The 20,616-nt window shown below is 43.1% G+C and overlaps 1 protein-coding gene across 1 annotated transcript; it reads left to right on the forward strand.

The window, feature by feature from the left end:
- Positions 1-12,846: 12,846 nt before the first annotated feature.
- Positions 12,847-19,070, forward strand: tbx22 (T-box transcription factor 22). Its single transcript, XM_069696691.1, has 8 exons — positions 12,847-12,985; positions 13,438-13,651; positions 14,971-15,072; positions 15,149-15,323; positions 16,977-17,141; positions 17,971-18,035; positions 18,353-18,438; positions 18,526-19,070. Exons 1-8 carry the CDS (start codon positions 12,847-12,849, stop codon positions 19,068-19,070), a joined length of 1,491 nt encoding a protein of 496 aa, XP_069552792.1.
- Positions 19,071-20,616: the final 1,546 nt, after the last annotated feature.

The following is a 20,616-nucleotide window of genomic DNA, read 5'->3' on the forward strand; positions in this document are numbered from 1 at the left end:
AACTGTAGCATGGCCTTCAAAAATTATATTTTAGAGCAACACAAAATGTGTCAGTGCTTTGTAAACGTATAGTTATAAGTATAGTTTTATCTGTGTATGCATACATGTTTTTTTAGAGTTACTATTTGTGCAGATTAAAAATGATAACTCAATATGTAATTGCACTAATTTAGCCTGTGTGCTGGGTCGTTTAGCAAAATGCTACTAGTATAGTTTTTTGTAGTTTAAGAAATGTTGCGTTATTTTGGTGAAAACCACATTAATTAAATGTTGGTTCCGCTCACCTCTTTTACTCTTCACTTCTTGTAGGAGCCAAATACGTGGCAGGAATAACGATAACTGTTGCTGTTATTCCTCGTGTGGACACCAGGTGTCGCTGTGCTGATATTCACAGCTCCGTGAAACAGACCTGTTGGTCAGGTGTTTGACCCCGGAAGAACAAAGAGTTGTTGAGCGTTGTGGAGGTGAAATATGTCGACCATGCTGTCAGTTGAGTGGTGATTTATCACAGGAAACTTAAACGCGGGTCGTTAATACACTGTGGAAACAATACAAAGAGATTGTCGTCTGCATTTCGGCACGTTTGTAACGTAACGTAGACGACGAGGAGAAGTGGCGCAAGCTGTTTGGATTTGTGCTACGCTCATACACAGGTGTGTAATACACAGGTGTGTAATATACAGGTGTGTAATACACAGGTGTGTAATATACAGGTGTGTAATACACAGGTGTGTAATACACAGGTGTGTAATACACAGGTATGTAATACACAGGTATGTAATTCACGGGTATGTAATACACAGGTGTCTAATACACAGATATGTAATATCTATGTGGAGCACTACACTGTTCAATAGACATTGAAATTGTGCACAGAGCACATTAGTCCAATGGGAGTAAGAACTGTATTTTCACCAAAGGTTAGACTGTTATCATGACAATATCTATTTATTTATTTTTAAATGCATTGTGTGTCATGAATATTAAACACAAAACATTGCTTACACTGGTCAGTCAGAGCATTAAAACCACTGACAGGATAAGTATTAAGTATAATATAAGAGACTCATCCAGCTCCACTGTCACAAGAACTGATACAGGAGATCATTCCTGCCCACTGCAATAAGACTTAGTAATGAGACAGTAGTTCAGCTCTGGCCCAATCCATCACACATCAATAACACTGTTGCACTGTTTGTTTGTTTAATTTATTGCAATATTGTTTATTTTAATTTAATATTATTCTATTTTTATTTGTATATAATGTGCATTTAAAAAAAATAATAATAATATTTAAAATCTATTTTTTTTCTGTCATGTGTACCTCTACATGCTGCTGTAGCACAAAAAAAAAAAAAAAAAATCCCCCTTGCGGGATTAATAAAGTATCTGTCCGTCCGTCCGTCTATAATAGCCCAACAATAGAAGCGTAAAGGGAGGCTGCAGCTCAGACATTAGAGTGGGCTGAACACTAATCAGAAGGTTGGTGGTTCGATCCCCAGCTCCTCCTGTCAACACGCCTAAGTGTCCTTGAGCAAGACACTGAACCCTAAGTTGCTCCCGATGGTGTACCATCGATGTGTGAATGTGCTCCTGATGGCAGCACCCTGCATGGTGATCTGTCTCATTAGTGTGTGAATGGGAAAACCATGTTAAAGCGCTTTGAGACCAAAAGGTGATAAAGTGCTATACAAGTACAGACCAGTTACCATTTACCATAGAAGAAGTAAAGAGGTGGAGAAAAGACAGAAAATAATAAGATGATGGAATGACAGAATCTTTAAAGCTCAGGAATGAAGGAGGGGACAAAAGGAATGACTGGACGAAGGTGGGTCACACATGTACTTGTACATACAACTCAAGGTAAGCAACTGGCACAGGTAGAAAGAGAAAGGTGGGAGAATGGAGGGGGGTGAAAAAAACAGAGGAGGGATGGAAACGGACGGATGTCTGTTATGTTCCTCAGGGTTGAACTCTGGGGAAATGACCTCATCATGAGACTGCTACAGAGCGCTACAGCCATGTTGACTTTGCATTGGGAGAGAGCGCGCGCACACACACACACACACACACACACACACACACACCCCACACCCTCTCTTGAATTGTGGCCAATAGCATCATAGTCTGGGCGAATCACTTCCAGATTCAGTGACGTCACCTTCGTCAGGTTCACAGGAGGAGCAGAAAACACACACACACAGACACACACACACGCACACACACCTACACACACACAGCACCTTTCAACCGCATGGCAACAGACTGATCTGTATTTTTTTTCTTCAATTATGACACTGAGGCCGTTTCAAGGCTTTTTATTTCCTAGACTGAACTCAGAGAGGAACCATCCTCACATCGTACTGCGGGTACAGCAGAGGACTGACAGACTTAAACACTTATGGCTGAAAGCCATCAAGCTATTGTCCCTGCTGGACTCTAAAATGCCCCTAATAAGGTTTTAGTAGCCTGCAGAGGTTGGTGAAGAGGCCATAGAAAGGCCATTGGTTTATATCAGAGGATGACGGGAAATGTGGGAGGAGGAGTGACACTGTTTTTCTCTGCTGTTCAACTACTGTTGATGTGCCAATGACCACCAACCACTACAGCAGACTAATCTGTGGTGGGTGGCAGCTGTACTGTGAAGTTCTCAGGTGTCAGTGTGCTCAGTATCAGATAATAATAGCTCAGTGTTAAGCCAGTAAACGCTGGTATTTATACTGAAGGTAAATGTATTATCAAACTATAAAGCCATAATAACTGATTTACTGACCACACAATATTCATTCGTTGTAACTTAAACCACACATAAAGGATGTGTGTTAAAGACCTGTGTTCCCATATAGTTGGAGTGTTTTTCTGATTTCTCTTTTCGTAACACATTTTTTAATCTCTAAAAAAAGTTAAATATCTTTGTCAGGATTGTAAATTTTGAATGTTTGGTCACTGTCATGAATGAATGGTCTTTTACAGGCTACAGGGTTTTACATGAACCAAAATACTTAGAAGCATCATTGTGTATGAGTATAGTAATATGTGTGTGTGTGTGTGTGTGTGTGTGTGTGTGTGTGTGTGTGTGCGTGCGTGCGTGCGTGCGTGCGTGCGTGCGTGCGTGCGTGTGTGTGTGTGTGTGTGGGCGGGCAGGGGGGATATGAGAATAAGCTGCTATAATTGATGACCTCCTCACCACCACCCCTGTTTCTCACCATGTCAAAGTTCACCATGCCAGAAAGAAGACAAATGTGATGTGATACACTGTAGATGAAAGTGATAGCCTGTGTGTGTGTGTGTGTGTGTGTGTGTGTGTGTGTGTGTGTGTGTGTGTGTGTGTGTGTGTGTGTGTGTGTGTGTGTGTGTGTGTGTGTGTGTGTGTGTGTGTGTGTGTGTGTGTGTGTGTGTGTGTGTGTGTGTGTGTGTCTGATTGTCTGGAAGGACTTTCCTGCATTTCAGAAGTCTAAGCCCTAGTCAGGATGTAGTTATGGAGCGCTAATTTGAGAGCTGTCTGATTGCGGGCTTTCTGTGGGCCCCCACCAAACACACACACACACACACACACACACACACACACACACACACACACACACACACACACACACACACACACACACACACACACACACACACACACACACACACACACACACACACACTCTTTATCAGTCATTAATCTATCAGGTGTCATTAACAGGGGAGGATGGGCTGATTGGAACCAGAGGGAGACAGAATGATGTCACACAAACACACTTCACTGCCAGAGCTCTCATGTGTCTCCACGTCTCCCTTTCATCCTCATCATCAGCACACACACACACACACACACACACACACACACACACACACACACACACACACACACACACACACACACACACACACACACACACACACACACACACACACACACACACACACACACACACACACAGGCATGTACATTTGACTGACATGTAGACAGATAAAAGTGAAAAAGCAGGCTTGCAGGGGAAACACTTATTCATACTGCGTCGCTCCTCTCCAACTTCTGAGGAGAGAAAAACTGACTACAACCAGAATGACAAAGTGATTCTGTGTGAAGATAAATATGTGTATGTGTAATGAATGAGCCTGTTTTAAGAAGTAGGGATTGTTGCTTCTGCTCCAGCCTGTCGCTGTGTCTCTTCCTCACGGTCCACATACGTGAATACACTTCAAACACATGCTACACGACTATCTTTGGAGGACGAGCTATTGTTTTGCAGTGACAGTAATCCTTTAAAGAGGTGCCGTGTTTCCAGGCTGAGAACGGATGTCTTTATTAACACTGACGGAGGCTCATTATCTGTAAATACAGGCGGGAGCCACTAATAAATCATTTCTCATGGCCTTGATAGAGCACTAACCGCAAGGCATTAAGGCATCGTGAAAGCAAACCACACGTTGGCAGGCGAGCCCTGAGCGTGTGTGTGTGTGTGTGTGTGTGTGTGTGTGTGTGTGTGTGTGTGTGTGTGTGTGTGTGTGTGTGTGTGTGTGTGTGTGTGTGTGTGTGTGTGTGTGTGTGTGTGTGTGTGTGTGTGTGTGTGTGTGTGTGTGTGTGTGTGTGTGTGTGTGTGTGTGTGTGTGTGTGTGTGTGTTACCATGCTTTGGCAGGCAGGATGATGGGGCAAGAACTGGGCTTTTGATTGAAATAGCATGTTGTCTTTTGAGTTCCCATTTCGGCAGCATTTAAATTATAGTGTCTCCACGGGGCTGCAGAAAGTCTCTTGGGGTGGGAATAAAGTCAGAAAGGAGGGTTTTTTTTTTCTTCTGTACATGTGAGGATATTGTGGAAGTGACTGAAGGGATGTTGAACGACTTCAATTTTTCTGCTGAATTTCGGCTTCAGTGTTGCAGTAGCAGGATTAATTAGTTTCTCCAGCTTCTACATTAGTGTCAGAAGCTTGTCTGGGAATTTTCATGTCTGCAGGTGTTGTGTCACAGTGTATCACTGCTGATGGCAGTCAGTGAAATTACAAGGGGCCTCAGTTAGTTTCCAACAGCTGCTTTTAAATCTATTAAGTTTGTGTGTAAAGTCCCTCCTAAGTTCTTGGTAAGTAACTGTTCCTCGTACAACGAGTGCTTGTAAATTTGAACTGGTGTGATGAATGTGCTCTTTGGTAGCGAACACAAAAAGTTCAAAAAGAAGTAAAGGGCCAAGCACTCCTCTGGCAACAGAATAAAAAGGTTTTACTCAGATCTAAAAGCAAGGAAAATGCTTGGATTGTAACCTCGTTCAGTTTTAACAGACAAGCATTGTTCTTGTTTTTTGAATTTCACCGTGAAATTTCAATCTGAATAAAGGTTTTGAATTTTTTTTGACCATTTCTCTTTTTTGAAGGGACTTACTAAATTGTGTACTATACATTTAACTGACTGTCTTGTTTGCCAAATCAGCTTAAAAGGAGTTGATATGTTACACATCCTGGTATCACACAAAAGCATGTGATACACCTGTCAGTCCACTACAGGATACTGACATGTCAGTGTTGCGTTCGGCCTCGCCTCGGTGTAATAAGCACATGCATGTTGGACCAGCTTGACCAGGAATGAAGCAGGAAGGTAACGTGACAAAATATGAATGATTATTGAGTCCACGTAGGGAGGAGGTCTGGTGTTCAAGTCTGTGAGAAAGCAGTTACTTACATGACGTTACATATTTAACTTGTGTAACGTATGTTAAGTAACTTACGTAAGATTATTGATTTAGACCCAAACCACAATGTTTTCTTAAACCTGACTGCTTCAACCGAAGGTACCTTACTTTTGTCTTTTACTGATTTATTTTTTGACTCACCTGTTGGAGAGGCAAAACGTGAATCAGCAGAATCAACAGTGTAAACAGGTCACTGTCGCATAACAATGTTATCATATAAAGTCTAAAAAAAAAATGTTTAAGGGAGCGAATGTCATATCAAACTTAACTGCTGATCCTCTGTTTGAGGATGACGCGTTCTATATTTGTCTTATTGTCAACACGTTCCATGAAAAGACCAAAACCATCAATGACTTGATTCTGTTCACAAATTCGGACTGTGTCCAAAGTCTGTGTTTTCCTTTGTGCCGCACAGCTCCATTACTTCATTATGAAAAGTGAGGTCACTGTAATTTAGAAACGGTAATAACTGTAAAAACTATGTGTGGTGCAACCTATTTTAATAGTTTCTTACCTTCACTTTGTAAATACGTTATAGCCTAAGTTTGAATTCAGGAAGAGCTCGTACAACCAGTGACATCTGAAAAGGTCTCAGAGTTTCTGTGGAGAAGGAAGACTGGAATAAAAAGACATCTATTGCAAAACATTTCCAATTGGAAATCTCCCTCTACAAGCTTGTTGCCTAAACTATTCATGTACAGTACGACCCACCGTTGAGGCCTTTTTATCGTTGTAACTTTTGGCTTCAAAACACTGAATCTAGTCTCTACTGTCGACCCTAGCTAACTCGAGCCAGGCCAGACCAGCCAAACTCTGACAGTTTAACCTTCCTCAGAGGTCACTCCTATTCTTACAGCCGCCGGTCCAGCACAGCCTCCTGCTTCGGCTTGGGCCAGCCCTGCAGAACCAATCATACCCCTATCCAGGCTCATTCTGCAGAGATGTGGAAATGAAAGGTCCGATTAGGGCCTGCTGGAAGTATTCAGCGTGCAGTCCCCACCCCGCCCGGCCCATCACCCCAGTCGGCGGCCCCTTCTAACCAGCCCCTCTCCCCTCGGCCCTGCGCTGCTCAGAGCTGTGATTGGCATGTGAATTACAGTGTGTGGTGATGATAATAAGAGTGCTAACCGGGGCCAGGCCTGCGCCTTCCAGCCAGCAGCCAATCCCAGCTGGCACAGGCTGAAAGACAAACCGCTGCCACCATCTGAAGAGGCAAATAAAAATGACAAGCTAACTGTTAAAGAACTGCTGATTTTTCACATGTTGTTTTAAAAGCTTTTGTGGCTCTGCCAGGTTTTTTTTTTTCAACTCTCTCTCTCTTTTCTCCTAAATTTTCAGTCTTCTTCCCCCCAACCACTTGCAGATATATGAAACCCCTCATTTATTGGCAAAATCTAAAAATAATTCCCCTCCACTCCGGTGCGGCTTTGATAAAAAAATATTTGTGTTCACAATGATTGTGCTCAGTCGGACAAAAACAGATAAAGACGTGTGTGACTGCGAGGTTCCTCAACAAGCTTCCACCACATGCACGCAAAACGATGGATTTCCCCTAAATAATTATTACTTCCCCTCCCCATGCATGTTAACAACACCAAAAGGAGCACTCAACACATTTCAAACTCCGGCTTAAGTCAGCTAACAATCTGCAAGTGTGTTTATGTTGGAGCATTGTTCACTTTTAGGCATTATTTTATCTAAATAGTGTGCTAGTTACACATTATGTTATTAGGAAATTACACACTAACACCCTGCGGATTAGTTTTCCACCCCTCGACATCCTTCTGGGAAGAAAAAAATTCGCATTCCCACAGATCTATTCCCAAATCCCAACTCCCCAAAGCCCCACAGATCACGGTGCCCCGTTCAATCAGTGTCCTGCTTGGCAGAGCCGTCCGTCTGGGCCTGTCCGAGACGAGGGGAAAGACGCTCGGCTGAGATCCTCACATGCAGAATCTGACTCTCATTATCAATTATGGCTGTTTTTGTTTCTTTTTACCGCAACCATTAACCACACAGTTACTGGCAGACAGAGAGGGAGAGAGAGACAGAGGAACAGAGAGACAGAGGAGGAGAGAGAAAAGGCAATTTTCATCAAAAAGAATTAGCTCTCCAAACAAGTGAGATGGATGTGCCATAGAGTCAGATTCACAGTTGGCCTCATGAAAGCGTTGTGGACAGATGAAGATCTATATGTGTTTAACAGGAAGAGGGTGAGTAGCAAAGGGATAACTCAAGGCTTAGGAAGAGAAAAGAAGGAGGGAGAGGTAGAAGATAATTCACAACACGCTTGTGGTGAGAGGAGGCTGCATCTTGGCAGAGATGTTCCCCTCCTCCCCTGTTTTCCTCTCGCCCTCATCCTTTTGTTACCCACCCGACCAGGCAGAGGCAGTGGGAGTCAGTAAAGGCTGGATGCCGTGGCACATGAGCCATTAAATCTTCCTACACTGTGGGCAGGGGAGAAGGCGGTAGTACCAGGCCTCGTGCCCGGGATCCCCAAACGCTGCCAGCCCAGATCGAGCTGCACGGAGGGAGAGGAAAGAGACCTAGAAGCACAGTTTTACCTCTAATATGACCCCAATAAAGCCCTGTTAACGCAACAACAGCAAAACAGACAAAAGTAAGGTGCAGAAAACAGCACTTATTTCATTGATTTTTTAATTTTTTTCCTTCTCACTATAGCTCATTAATTTGCACCAGCAAATACATTTTGGCACAAAACTAATGGCACATCATGTAGAATGCTTGTGCCAAAGCTTGACTGACAAATATCCACTATGGCCACTAAAATATGTCTAAACATTGTTAAGGGTTGTGTGTTTAGGCACTCACAGCATGTGGTTAAAGCTGAAGCATGAGAAACTACCTGGGTTTACTACAAATTCGACATAATTTCTAGTAGACAGGATTGTTTATTACCAAAAAAGTTCCAAAAACCTTGGATTTTAAACTTCCCATAATGCAACTAGGTCTTATATGAGACCATCCCTGCCTGGTAAATGTACATCTTTCAGCACAGAATTTCCTTTCTTGCAATATTCAAAGTCAAACGTCACAGTACTTCTCACCTGCATTTCTTGATACTGATTTAATAAAGTTTTTTTACATGTTGACATCAGAATACTTGTCTGAAATGCTTCTTATATTTGAACCAGAGCTGCTTTCAAGCTCCTCTAACAGGAGCCTGTTAGTAGTTCTGAAATGAACAAAAACATTTGGCGAGGCAGCGTTTTGCTATTTCTATGCTCCAAGCCGTTCCAACAGACGGCCAGGGGGTCGAGGAGCAACTGAGTGTTGATATCTTTAAAGGCCAAGGCTGGGAATATTCTGCATTTCATACTGTCAACAAACTCCATGTAAAAGTAACCCAACAGTGCTTTTCTCTGTTTCCTAACACTTGTTCAACTGCCCCTATCTGTCAGTGTCTCTTGGCTCCAGGCTCATTGATTCCTTCTGATATGTAAATCTTTAAAATGAGTCATGGATATATAGTTAATTTTTGTAAAGGCTCAGTTTTAAGAAAATGGACATGTACAGCAGTAAAAATGTCATTGGGGGAAATGTTTTCAGCTGTGGTGCTCTGGCAGCCTTTGTTCTTTATAATGGAGGAACATATCACTCACTGCACCAGAGTGGTTAATTGATGTGTGTTTTTAATAGTGTTGGACAACAAAGGAGGTTTGAGGCACAGAGGATTATGAGCTGTATCAGGCTTTGGTTACACAGGCAACACTTGTTAGTGGGATCAATTCATCAGCTTTGGTCCTTTCATTGCATTTGACATCAAGGCAGCAGCCTCCTCTCCCTCAAAGCTGATTGGAGGAGAATATTTGGATGCCTTTCAACAGCAAATCAAGGGGCACGATGCAACCGTGTTGGCAGACACAGTCAATTAACTCCTACAGGCAGAGAAGGATGTGATCACTGACGCTCCTGGTAGGGCTGTGAAAGAAGCAGAAGCAATGAGGAGACTTTGTTCGCGCACAGCGAGGATCCCTGCAGGGAGTCCGCAGTCTGAGAGACACTGTGGACCTCTGACAGCTGAGAGAGGGACAAGATGGAGGTTATGAGTAGCAGATGTGATGTTGCACATACACACATCACGGAGCTGATGACATGTCAGGGTCAGAGGAATTTGTCACCCTGTAATCGGGCATGTTGAGAAAAACTTTGACTGGTTCTCTCTCTTTTCTTCTTCCTTCACATCAACAGTGGACGGACAGCAGAAGCATTAATATCAGTAAATAACAAACAGCTCAATATCCTTAATACCCCCTCAGTTACAATATCCAATGTTTGAGACCAGCATTGGAAACAGTTAGCACATCAGCGTCTCAGCAGGGAGTGTGTGTACTCCAGGTGAGCCTTCACTCATGTCCACTACAGAGTGCTCACGTCCCATTAGTGCCACAACACACTAAGTGTGCACAGCGTTGCACATTCAAACACTCTACAAATGTCACAGCAGACTGCTGGTGGAAGTTTGACATTTGGCAGTGAGCGGGCATCCGCTCCAGCAGCCCATGCCCAGAATAACCCTCACACACCCTCACACACACGTATTTACAAAAGCACACACACTTACTGCTCAGCATCAGGATCCAACTTAAAACAAACCATCAGGGGGCCCCGTCACATCCATTCAGCACTGAGCTGCAGACAGACAGGCCTGTTTATAAACACTCACACACACACATATTGCAAGTTGTGTGCACATATACAGTACAGACAGATGCCTACCGTGAGTGTACGGCTGGTCGTGATTAGTGTTTGGGCACCGGCCTGCAGCTCCAAACATACACACACTTCAGCCTCAAAAAACAAGTTACACCGAATAAACAAAGACTTTGTATTGAATCAGAAAAAAAATGCCAGTTAAACAAGAAAAAGGCAGATTTTATGAACCGCTCAAGGTAACTTGTGTTGCATTTTATTTGTGCTTTTGTGTGTTGTTGAGGCCTACCACTTGGCTTCAATAGCAAACCAATTATTCGCAAATGATTATTAATTAGGCTACAAATCAGCAGCATGCCAGCGAGCCTGAAGGCGCAAAATGATGGGAAAGCCTAATTGCAGCTGGTCATCCAACTTCCGCATTAATGGAAACCTGAGGCCCCCTGCTAAATTGGATTTGAGTCTCTTGTTTCCGCAAAGCGTGCGTGTTGTGCTTAATAAAAGGAAACATGTGTGCCAAATATCCCTGAATGGGACGAGCGCAGATTTGCACTGGATTACGAATCAGAAAGCAACGAGAAGGAGCTTCCTGTTGTGCTTTGCTAAACCAGGCGAGGCGATCACTAGCTCGCGCGCCCGTCATCACTCCGTTGACATCCCATAATCCCATGAGGAAGATTTATGAGCTGACTGCCGAAGACAGCATGGAAAAGCAATCTCTCAAACGTGTGTGAAGGGAAACTACACAGGCTATTTCTATCAGTTTGTCGCGTCTTATTTCAATAAGCAGCAGCAGCAGCGGGCCATGTGTGCGCACAGCCAGCCAGCTCACTTTTTTCCTGCAGCAGCTTGAACCATGGCGGGTGTTCGAGATGCACTTAGTTTTGGAAGAAAACGAAAAGTTGGGGAAGAATAAACACGAATCCAGGCCACGGTCCTAAAACAGGTTATGATGACAGGGAACATGTGATTCCGGTTGGTCATAGTTCTCCATTTCCCGGCTGTTGTCAGAGATTTCCATCACCAACCAAACCAACCGTGCCGTAAACACAGCCCTCATTTGTTTTCTCCTCAGAGCAATTACACCATGTGATTAAAAAACATTTTAAATAGAACCTTCACTGACTTTTATTTGTGTAAAGCGGATCTATTTCATGTCGAGTAGTAATGTAATAATCCCGAGCTGTCATTACAGACCAGTTTCCCCCTGTGCGCAAAAGTCCATCTGATCTCCGCATTTATGAGAACCAGACTGGCGCACACCCTCACCGGGTACTACAACAGAAAAAAAAATCCCACTTCTATACCGGAGAAACGGGAGACAAGAAAGCGCTTTAAGGAAAGCCTTCAAATTAATATAGGAAATGTTAGCTTCAACAGAAAGGCTGCGAGTTTCACGGAGATATTTCTTTCCAGATGGTCTGAATTAAGAGACTTAAATATTTGTGCCTTGACTCCCAATCCAATACCCCCAAAACGCATTCTATTTATCTGCCGGCTGTCTAAATGGAGGGAAGCAACTTGTGAAACAATTGAAAGGTTTGTTCCTGCTAAAAAAATGTTGCCTCAAGGGAAGATGTCCTTAACAAAATTCACATTAATCGCGTTCTGGACTCCAGGCCATCAACACTGGTTTTATTGTTAGTTTGTGGAATGATTCTCACACATTTTATTTCAGTAAGTGATTCGATTTTCTTTAGATTACTAAATGGCAGTAACATGTTCATTAACCATCTGTTGAACTCACTGATTTCTACCTCGTCATCCGAAACATCGTGCGTAAAGATGCTCCTGCTGGTTCTCTTGAACACTCAAATGCCACTGAGACCAAGCGAATACTGCAATAAATATCCCTCATTCATTGGCCCTCGTTGATTTGATTAAACATTTCCTTTAATATTAACAGCATTGAATTGTATATTGAAACAGGTGTCCCCTGTTGATACAGCTGAAATATAATCATTGTCATTATGTTGTTGTTTCCTTTGACGTGTTAAAAGAAACAATTGCTTGAAATGTGATTATTTTCCTCTTGTAGTGCAATATTTTTTCTGTTTCATGACATTTTTATTTTAAGATCGAAATGACTGCTTGGATGGATATTTTTTGCAGCGCAGGCCCATGTGAAGGAATGCACGCTGCACTCTTCCCTCCCTCTCTGTGACGCGCTGAGGGGAGCCAGAGTCCGAGGAACATATCCTATGTGAGCCAGAGAGGGAAGGGGAGACGTTGAGACGGGTAAAGGGGGAGAGAGGAGTATTGTAGTGAGGAGAAGAGGCGTGCCACTAATCAAGGATTTTGGATGAGGGGCGCGAGTCTCGGAGAACACATGGGAACGCACCGGATCAATTGCGCAGCGGAGAAAAGGGTCTCCCTTATGTGCTGCCGCTGATGTTTATTCTGCCCCGTCCTGTTCAGACTGAGCTGGGACACCGATCCTCGTCCGGCCCAACGTCAAACTTCAGGCGGATATACTGCTCGTATATACGGTGTCTTTCGCCAGGATGCAGGGCCTGAGCTCCCGGGCTCACGCGTTTTCTGTGGAGGCGTTGGTCGGGAAGCCCTGCAAGAGGATGAAAGTGTCAGAGGAACACGAGTCAAGTTCAGGTGGAGACACCGGTGGCGAGAGAAGCATCTTCACCGGTGAGACACAAGGACACGGCTTTTGAATTTTTAAGAACATCCCGCTGCTTTTAGTTATAACCATTTTAAGGACAGCTTGGAAACACACTGGCAAAATTGCAACTGCAGTTTTTTTTAAAAATTTAATTTAATTTATCTTTAGTCCACACTCGGATTTATGTAGAGGTCACAATTCAAAATCTATTTAATCAATTAAAATCCAGATAATAATGATTAAAAAAAAGTTATATGTATTTATCCAGCACAGTGGGGGAACCGTATCCTGATTTATATATTCACAGCTTCATCAAACCAAAGAAAATCATCAAAGTTGCTGCTCACTCCTAAACATTTTGAAATAACATAATTTGATGGATTTTTGGATGGTGGCTCCTTTTTACAATATCTCACTATATTCCTTCCTTTTGCACTTTCAGTCCAGCACGAATATCCCACCAGCCAGATGAAGAGAGCAGGTTCAACACCGAGGAGGCTGGAGGACACCACCTGTGACCCGCTGAGACAGACGGTGAGATCCGGGACCGAAGACTCCGGCAGCGAGGACAGCAAGCCGAAGGAGAGCGACCGCCGGCCGGACAGAGAGGTCCGAGTAGAGCTGCAGGGCTCCGAGCTGTGGAAGAGATTCTTTGAGATCGGCACCGAGATGATCATCACCAAAGCTGGCAGGTATAAGAAGGAAGGATTTGACAGAGGTCTGTAGCGGTTATTGTGAAAGCTTTACTTCTTGCAAACTGGCCTTTAGGCTCCATTTACTGATTTAGTGCAACAAATCCACCATGCAAAATTTCTAAATCCAAATATATTTGGCCTATACGAGTTAGATGAACAATAACCACATACAGGGAGTTACTCACCTGGCCTATTCATATCACCTCAACCTATTATTTGAATGTGCGTATTTTTTAAGTGTCAAAACAGTTCAGCCAAAACGGCACACAAGTCCAACATAATGTGATGAGATTGGGTTCAGGTTAAGAGTAGTATTTTGAAAAAACAAAACAAAACGGATACTTTATCTCAAAATGATTGAAACAATAAAGTTTAGTCACACAAAAATATGAGCAAGCCTCATAATTCGCACCCGGGTTTTACTGTTTAAATGGGGCCTTTTGTATTAAAAAAGAAAATAATAATAATAAAAAAAAAGAAACGGTACACAGTGTCTAATCTGCAGTCTGTACAATTAAGTGTTAGTTGTTGAAGTGTCAGTTCTAAATCTAAGATAGAGTGGTCGTCATCAATAACATGATAATGAACTGCTATGCAGTCACAGGTGCCCGTTTACCGAGTGTAAAAGGCTGCAGCCAATCAGAAGTGAGCAGAGGAGCTGACACTTTTATATTACTGTCCAAACAAATGAGCGGGACAGCGGAGTTATCCGTCAATAAAGCAGAGTCGACAACCAAAACTGAGCGTGTTTATATTTACTCTATATGTTTTTGTCTGGCTTCTATTTTAGACTTTAGCGCAGAAACCTGGGACGAAAACTAGATACTCTCGAACTGAATTGAACCTGTCACAGGATGACTGTCAATAAGGAAACCTTGTGACACGGAGGTATTCTTGGGTACAGGTCGATTGAATTAACTTTATCTTTCCGTTTCAAAGAAATAATTTTTGTGGTCTGATAATTGGCCATGTACGTCCCCTTCTGTTTTTCCAGAAATGAGTTATTGGGACATGACTACTTGCTGAAATCGAGGTACCGTTTATTCAATTACCGAGAGCACGTGCTATAAATCTCGGCAGGGAAGATACCCTTGTGAGTCGTGGCCCCTCGACGTCCCTGAACTTCCCTCTGAACCTGGCCGATAAAGGCAGCGAAGTTTCTGCCTGAAGTTTTTCTACTTTATGTCTTGTTGCGTTATTTTATAATGTGAAATCCATGACTACTACATACAAACGTATCGGTTTAAAAAAAAAGTTTTAAGCAGATTTCTTATTTCTAACGAAAGTGCTGCGCTTCTTTTCTGTCTTTTCATTAGGAGAATGTTTCCTTCTGTGCGCGTCAAAGTGCGTAACTTGGACCCCAGCCAGCAGTATTACATCGCAATGGACGTCATGCCCGTGGACTCCAAACGCTACAGGTTTGTGTGCACTAATTATTCTAACTCAGAATTGACCTGTTTATCCACTGACGTATTGACTTGCATCCCTCCTCAGATATGTGTACCACAGCTCGCAGTGGATGGTGGCTGGAAACACGGACCACTCGTGCATCTCTCCGCGGCTCTACGTGCATCCGGACTCACCGTGCGCGGGAGAGACGTGGATGCGACAGGTCATCAGCTTTGACCGCGTCAAACTCACCAACAACGAGATGGACGACAAGGGACATGTAGGTAACCGACGAGCTGCTTGCTCTTTATCTGTGCTTTAAATACTGGATCAAGGCTCAACATGCTGTGGGCCTGCAGGGGAGACTTTTTCGTGGAGTGGGGGTCAGATCAGGTCTACATTTATGATGGGATTTTCGCATATGGCTGATCATTTCTTTTTTTTTTACTTCCGAGTGTTGATGTTGATATCAACCTGTATATAATGTGGAGCATTTACAGGGGTCAATCTTTGAAAATGTATGCCCTCCCTAAATCGCTGCCTATCAATAGTCTAATATTGGAGTGAGGAAGGAAGTGGAAATCCTTCCCGGCTCCTGAACTTCCTGTGAAAGGTTCAGTGATGTAAAATGCGGTGGCCAGGGAAGTGATAGGAGGCTTTTGTCTTGATCCTTCCGAATACCTTGGGGTGTGTGTGTGTGTTTGGGAGACTCACTTTTCTTAAATAGCAGGAGTGGAGAAACTGTGTTTGTGCTTGAGCTGAAAAACGGCCTCATGATCCCTGGTATTGCTGTGGTCAGTTTACTGTGGTTTTAAATACACGTAAAGAGCTTCTTATTATCCAACCTTTTTTTTTTTTTTTTTTTTAAGTTATTGCTGTTTGACATAAAAATTGGCAGTGGAGCAGTGTCCTGCATTTTCTAAAATAATCTGGTACTTCCACTCTGAAACCTCATTTATATTACATAACCACATGATTTTATTTGGATTCTCTCTAAACAGGTAAAAAGGAGATTTGTGGGTTAAAGATCCCCAAATTTGTCGAACTTTCATATAGTTTACACTATTTTACTGGTTAGTTCACAAAATATTTGACCAAATATGCAAAATGAAAAAATATTACAGAACCACAAAATGTTACAATAAACTGCAACAATTAGTTGTACTTTAGTTTTTGGCAGTATGCAAAGTTTATTGTTTCATTTCTTATTGCGATGTCAAATTTTAAATCTGATTAATTTCTGTGAAACATAAGATAATTATCATTTATTAATTTAATCATATTTTATGTTTTTTTGTTTTATTTGTTGAATAGACCTTTTTTATCTAAATCCATATTACTTTTAATGTGCAGAAAAGTCTGTCTTAATGTGTTTTATATTCTGTGGTCAACTAATTGATATTAGTTTATGATATTGTTTTGAAGAATATTTTATTTCATTATTATATTATTTTCATGTGTCATCTACCGTAGATTATTTCTCTAACTGTAACGGAAATGTTTTCCATCCAACACTAAAAGCCACTTCTTTCTTAGTTTTTTTTATGGATTCATATTTTTTAAATCATTTAAAACTTTTAGCAAAATTCACAAACTATTGGACCATTAACTATTTACCATAACGCTAAATCAATTAGTGAATATATCAATTAGTTGAGCAACAAAACATTTTGCCAACTATTTGGATATTCGATTAATTGTCAAATTAAAACTGAATATCTCCCTGTTGTCTGCCATTAATACTGAAGAAGCAATTTGATGACACACTTTATAGACCAAACAATTAATTGAAAACATCATTTTTGTATTTATACTGACAATCATCAGTTGTTGCAGCCCTATATGTTGGTTTCAGAAGTTCATCTTAAAGATAATAATATAATAGAGGTCCGCTTTATAAAATTCTTTATATCATCTTTGTCTCTTGATCCAGGTCATTCTTCAGTCGATGCACAAGTACAAGCCACGTGTGCACATCATCCGGCACAACCCTCGGATGGACTTGTCTCAGATCCAGTCGCTGCCTGCTGAAGGAGTGCACAGCTTCTCCTTCCCAGAAACAGAGTTCACCACCGTCACAGCTTATCAGAACCAACAGGTAACGCTGAGACTAAAGCGGACCGGCCCGGACATGAGTAAAATACTTTGTAACATAACTACGAACAACAGGTTCATGTTTAGAAACAATGTGCCCTGAAGACGATATGTTCAAAATGTTGCTTATTTTCTGAATCAAAATGTTCATATTTTTGACCAACAATTAAATAATATTTAGTAGAAATCAGTCAACAACTTGATATTACTGATTTTGAGTCTTATTCTTCTGGGTGCCAGAAATATTGAAAAAGCAGATGTTTGGTCATCGACACAGCGGTTGTTATGATGATCCAGTCAGCAGCTCGTGCTCTTTGACCTCACATAAAAATGTTTGAATCTCCAAGTCGTGAAGCTGATGAGGCCCACGTCCAAGCGGTCTCAGTAAAATCATAAATTTGCAGTCTGCTGATTTTCTGCTGGGCTCAGAGAGGGTGTGTGTGTTCCCGTGCAGGGGACCTGACCCCGCTGTTGGCTACCATTCCTCCAGTAACAGAGCCGTCCACTGAGACTGCCAGCTCTTTTCATCAGGGCTCATTTTACTATCAGCCAGCGTATTATTACAGAAACTCAATAACGAGCTGTGACTGCGCAGATTGCTGGAGTCCACAGCCTATTAAAGCACCGAATAAAACTGTCCGACCCCGAACTCCGTCTCCAAGAACCCTGTTTGACATGGCTGGTCGCCCTGGGTGCTGCTGGGAGAAGCGGTCCCGGAGGGGGAGCTCTGCCACTCTCCGTGCTGTTGTAAAGCTGAGCTCATTGTTAGCTTAACACGTCAGTGGTCGACACGTCTACTCTAACACCGTGTCTGCTCCTCTCTCCCGGGCAAGATAACAAAACTGAAGATCGACAGGAACCCCTTCGCCAAAGGCTTCAGAGATCCAGGAAGGAATAGGTAAAGAACGAACACCGAACATTTTGTTAGCTCAGAAAGTACTCCACCAAAGGACCCAAGAGGGATTTTAAGTTCAACCACTGAAATTTGAAGCCACATAAAACCTTCAAATAAAGCTGAACTGTGTAGTGCAGAATTTCACACCTCTCAGAACCAATATTTAAATACCTGGAATAACATTTTTCACTGCTTTTACAGTATACATTTTTATATGTGTGTGTGTGTGTGTGTGTGTGTGTGTGTGTGTGTGTGTGTGTGTGTGTGTGTGTGTGTGTGTGTGTGTGTGTGTGTGTGTGTGTGTGTGTGTGTGTGTACAGGGGGGTGTTGGATGGCCTGTTGGAGTCATATCCCTGGAGAGGCCCACTCAGCTTGGACTTCAAGCCGTTTACCATTCAGCTCCAAGGTACTGAGCTGCAGCTCTTTTTACTTCTCTGGTCCAAACTGAGATTTTTGCTCTTTTATGATTTTAGTTTCTAACGTGTGCCAACAGGAAGCTCGGGGTCACCGACCAGCAGTGTGAAGAGCCTCCTCCCTCTCTCCTCATCGTCATCCCTTCACCCGTTCTCCGTCTCAGCGCTCTCCTGCCAGGACGCTGCTCTCCACACCCTCGCTCTCCCCCTCTACAGCAAGACGTCCGCCGCCTCCGCCTGCGTCTCCCCGCTGCCCAGCAGAGCCTTCTCCTCCCTGGGAGCAGATAGACTGAGAGGCCTTCCCCCACTGCCTCCTCTCACAGACCTCCCGTTCCTCTCTGCACTGCAGGGGAAGAAGCTTCCCCACTTTAGGGACCCGTGTCTTCACGGATCTCCGGGGAGCCCCCCTTGCCTGCTGCCCCTCCACAGCCCCCTCGGTCCTCAGGGGTCCCCTCTCTTCCCTCATCTCTCCGACACCGCGGGCCCTTACTGCCTTTACCGCTACAGCTTCCCCCTGAGCCCCCAACTCGCGGCTCTTTCCCGGCACGCCAAACTAGCCGAAGACACCACAGACTGTCTGCTGCGCCAGTCTCCGTGGCACCCGACCACCAACCACTGCCTCTGACAGCTGGACCGCACTTGCGGGCTTCGGCCCATTGAGTGTAACAAGCCAAAGTTTATTGCAACAAAACAGAGAGGGCTTATTTTCTATTTGAGCGAATGGGGCTATTTAAAAACTTTGTATACTCTGTGTTGGATTCACCAGCACAAAAAAATGATCCAGACTCAGATCATTTTTACTGTTCACATTCACCTAGAGCCAAAAAAAACCGCCCTCTGACTAAACAAAAAGATGTGATTTTTATTTGGGACAGAAAGCAGAGTTTTATTTTTCTGCACAACATCTTTTTTTCTTTTATATTTCAGTCCCACAATTTACCTTCTTGAAGGGCTGTAATGTTGTTACCAAAGAGCATCAGCAATAGGATCTGAGGTATGTAACATAACTATTAATGATCATGACAGTTAAACCGACCATAACTGCCCATTAAAGTATTTTTCATATTTTATTAATATCAAACATGTTCAAATTTGTCTTTTTATACAGAATTTATAAGCAAACTGAAAGAGGAAATACATTTCCCACGTTTTCAATTTGTATTAACATGAATACGCAGTGTGATTCAAAGTAAACAAAACCACATATGTGCTTAATGTGCAGCAGGAAGTAACTTTAAATAAGAAATGATGATTAGACAAACATTTTGTTGCAATTATCAACTGGTATTCACTGAATGTGAACAAAAGCGTGTCTTTTTTTTTTGGGAGGACTCAGCTGAATCTCGGTGTCAGGCTTGGCCACCCCTGACCAATAAGATGAGCTCATCAGGTCTTTTTAGAGGAAGAACAACAGCTGCCAGAATTCAGGCAGCCAGTTTCCATCCCTGTGCTTTATTACCAATAATAGGACTAATCAGAGACGCATGGAGGTGAAACGGTTTTTCTATCAAGACCTTTATTAGTTTGTAACGAGGCTGGATCGAGGCTCCCTGCTCTCTACAACGGTCTAAAGCAGCCGCGTCATCACTGTAGTGTTGTAACGTTGTTCCAGGATCAACAGAAAATCGATGCTGCTGTGTGAAGACTTGACTTTTTGAGTCATGTGGAAGGCTTTCAGACTCAAATGAAAACCTCTCCACATAATGCTGTGTTTTTTTTGTCCGCACCAAAGGGGTGCACGCCCGTTCAGCCGCTGATGTGATAATTCCTGCCTTCAGCTCAGACTCAAACCCAGCACCCATTCCTCCCCCCCCCCCCACCCCACCCCGTTCCTCCCTCTCTCCCTCCCTCCCGCTAAAGCTAGGAACAGCGGTTTAGGCAAAGCGGGGGAAATGGCCTGTTTCCCGACAAACGGTCAAAACCAAACACCAATTTACTTGTCATGGTCGAGCACGGCAGTGAGATAATGTGCACTGGACGTGGAAATAGCAGGAAGGAGTTAATTGAGGAGCTCAGGCAGGGGATGGCCCATGTTTCGGCGAGCGGTCAGGTGCACCGGCATCAAACAGCCCGCCCTTTGTCTGCAGACACACGTAATCTGTGCCGGTTACTCGATACCGGCTGTCATCTCCACGTTTGCCTACGCAGGACAATCATTTTAAACTCCCGAC

The sequence above is a fragment of the Brachyistius frenatus genome, unplaced genomic scaffold, assembly GCF_029030835.1.
Source record: "Brachyistius frenatus isolate BFR_SWC_R1_liver_20210118 unplaced genomic scaffold, ASM2903083v1 Contig_22, whole genome shotgun sequence".
NCBI lineage: Eukaryota > Metazoa > Chordata > Actinopteri > Embiotocidae > Brachyistius > Brachyistius frenatus.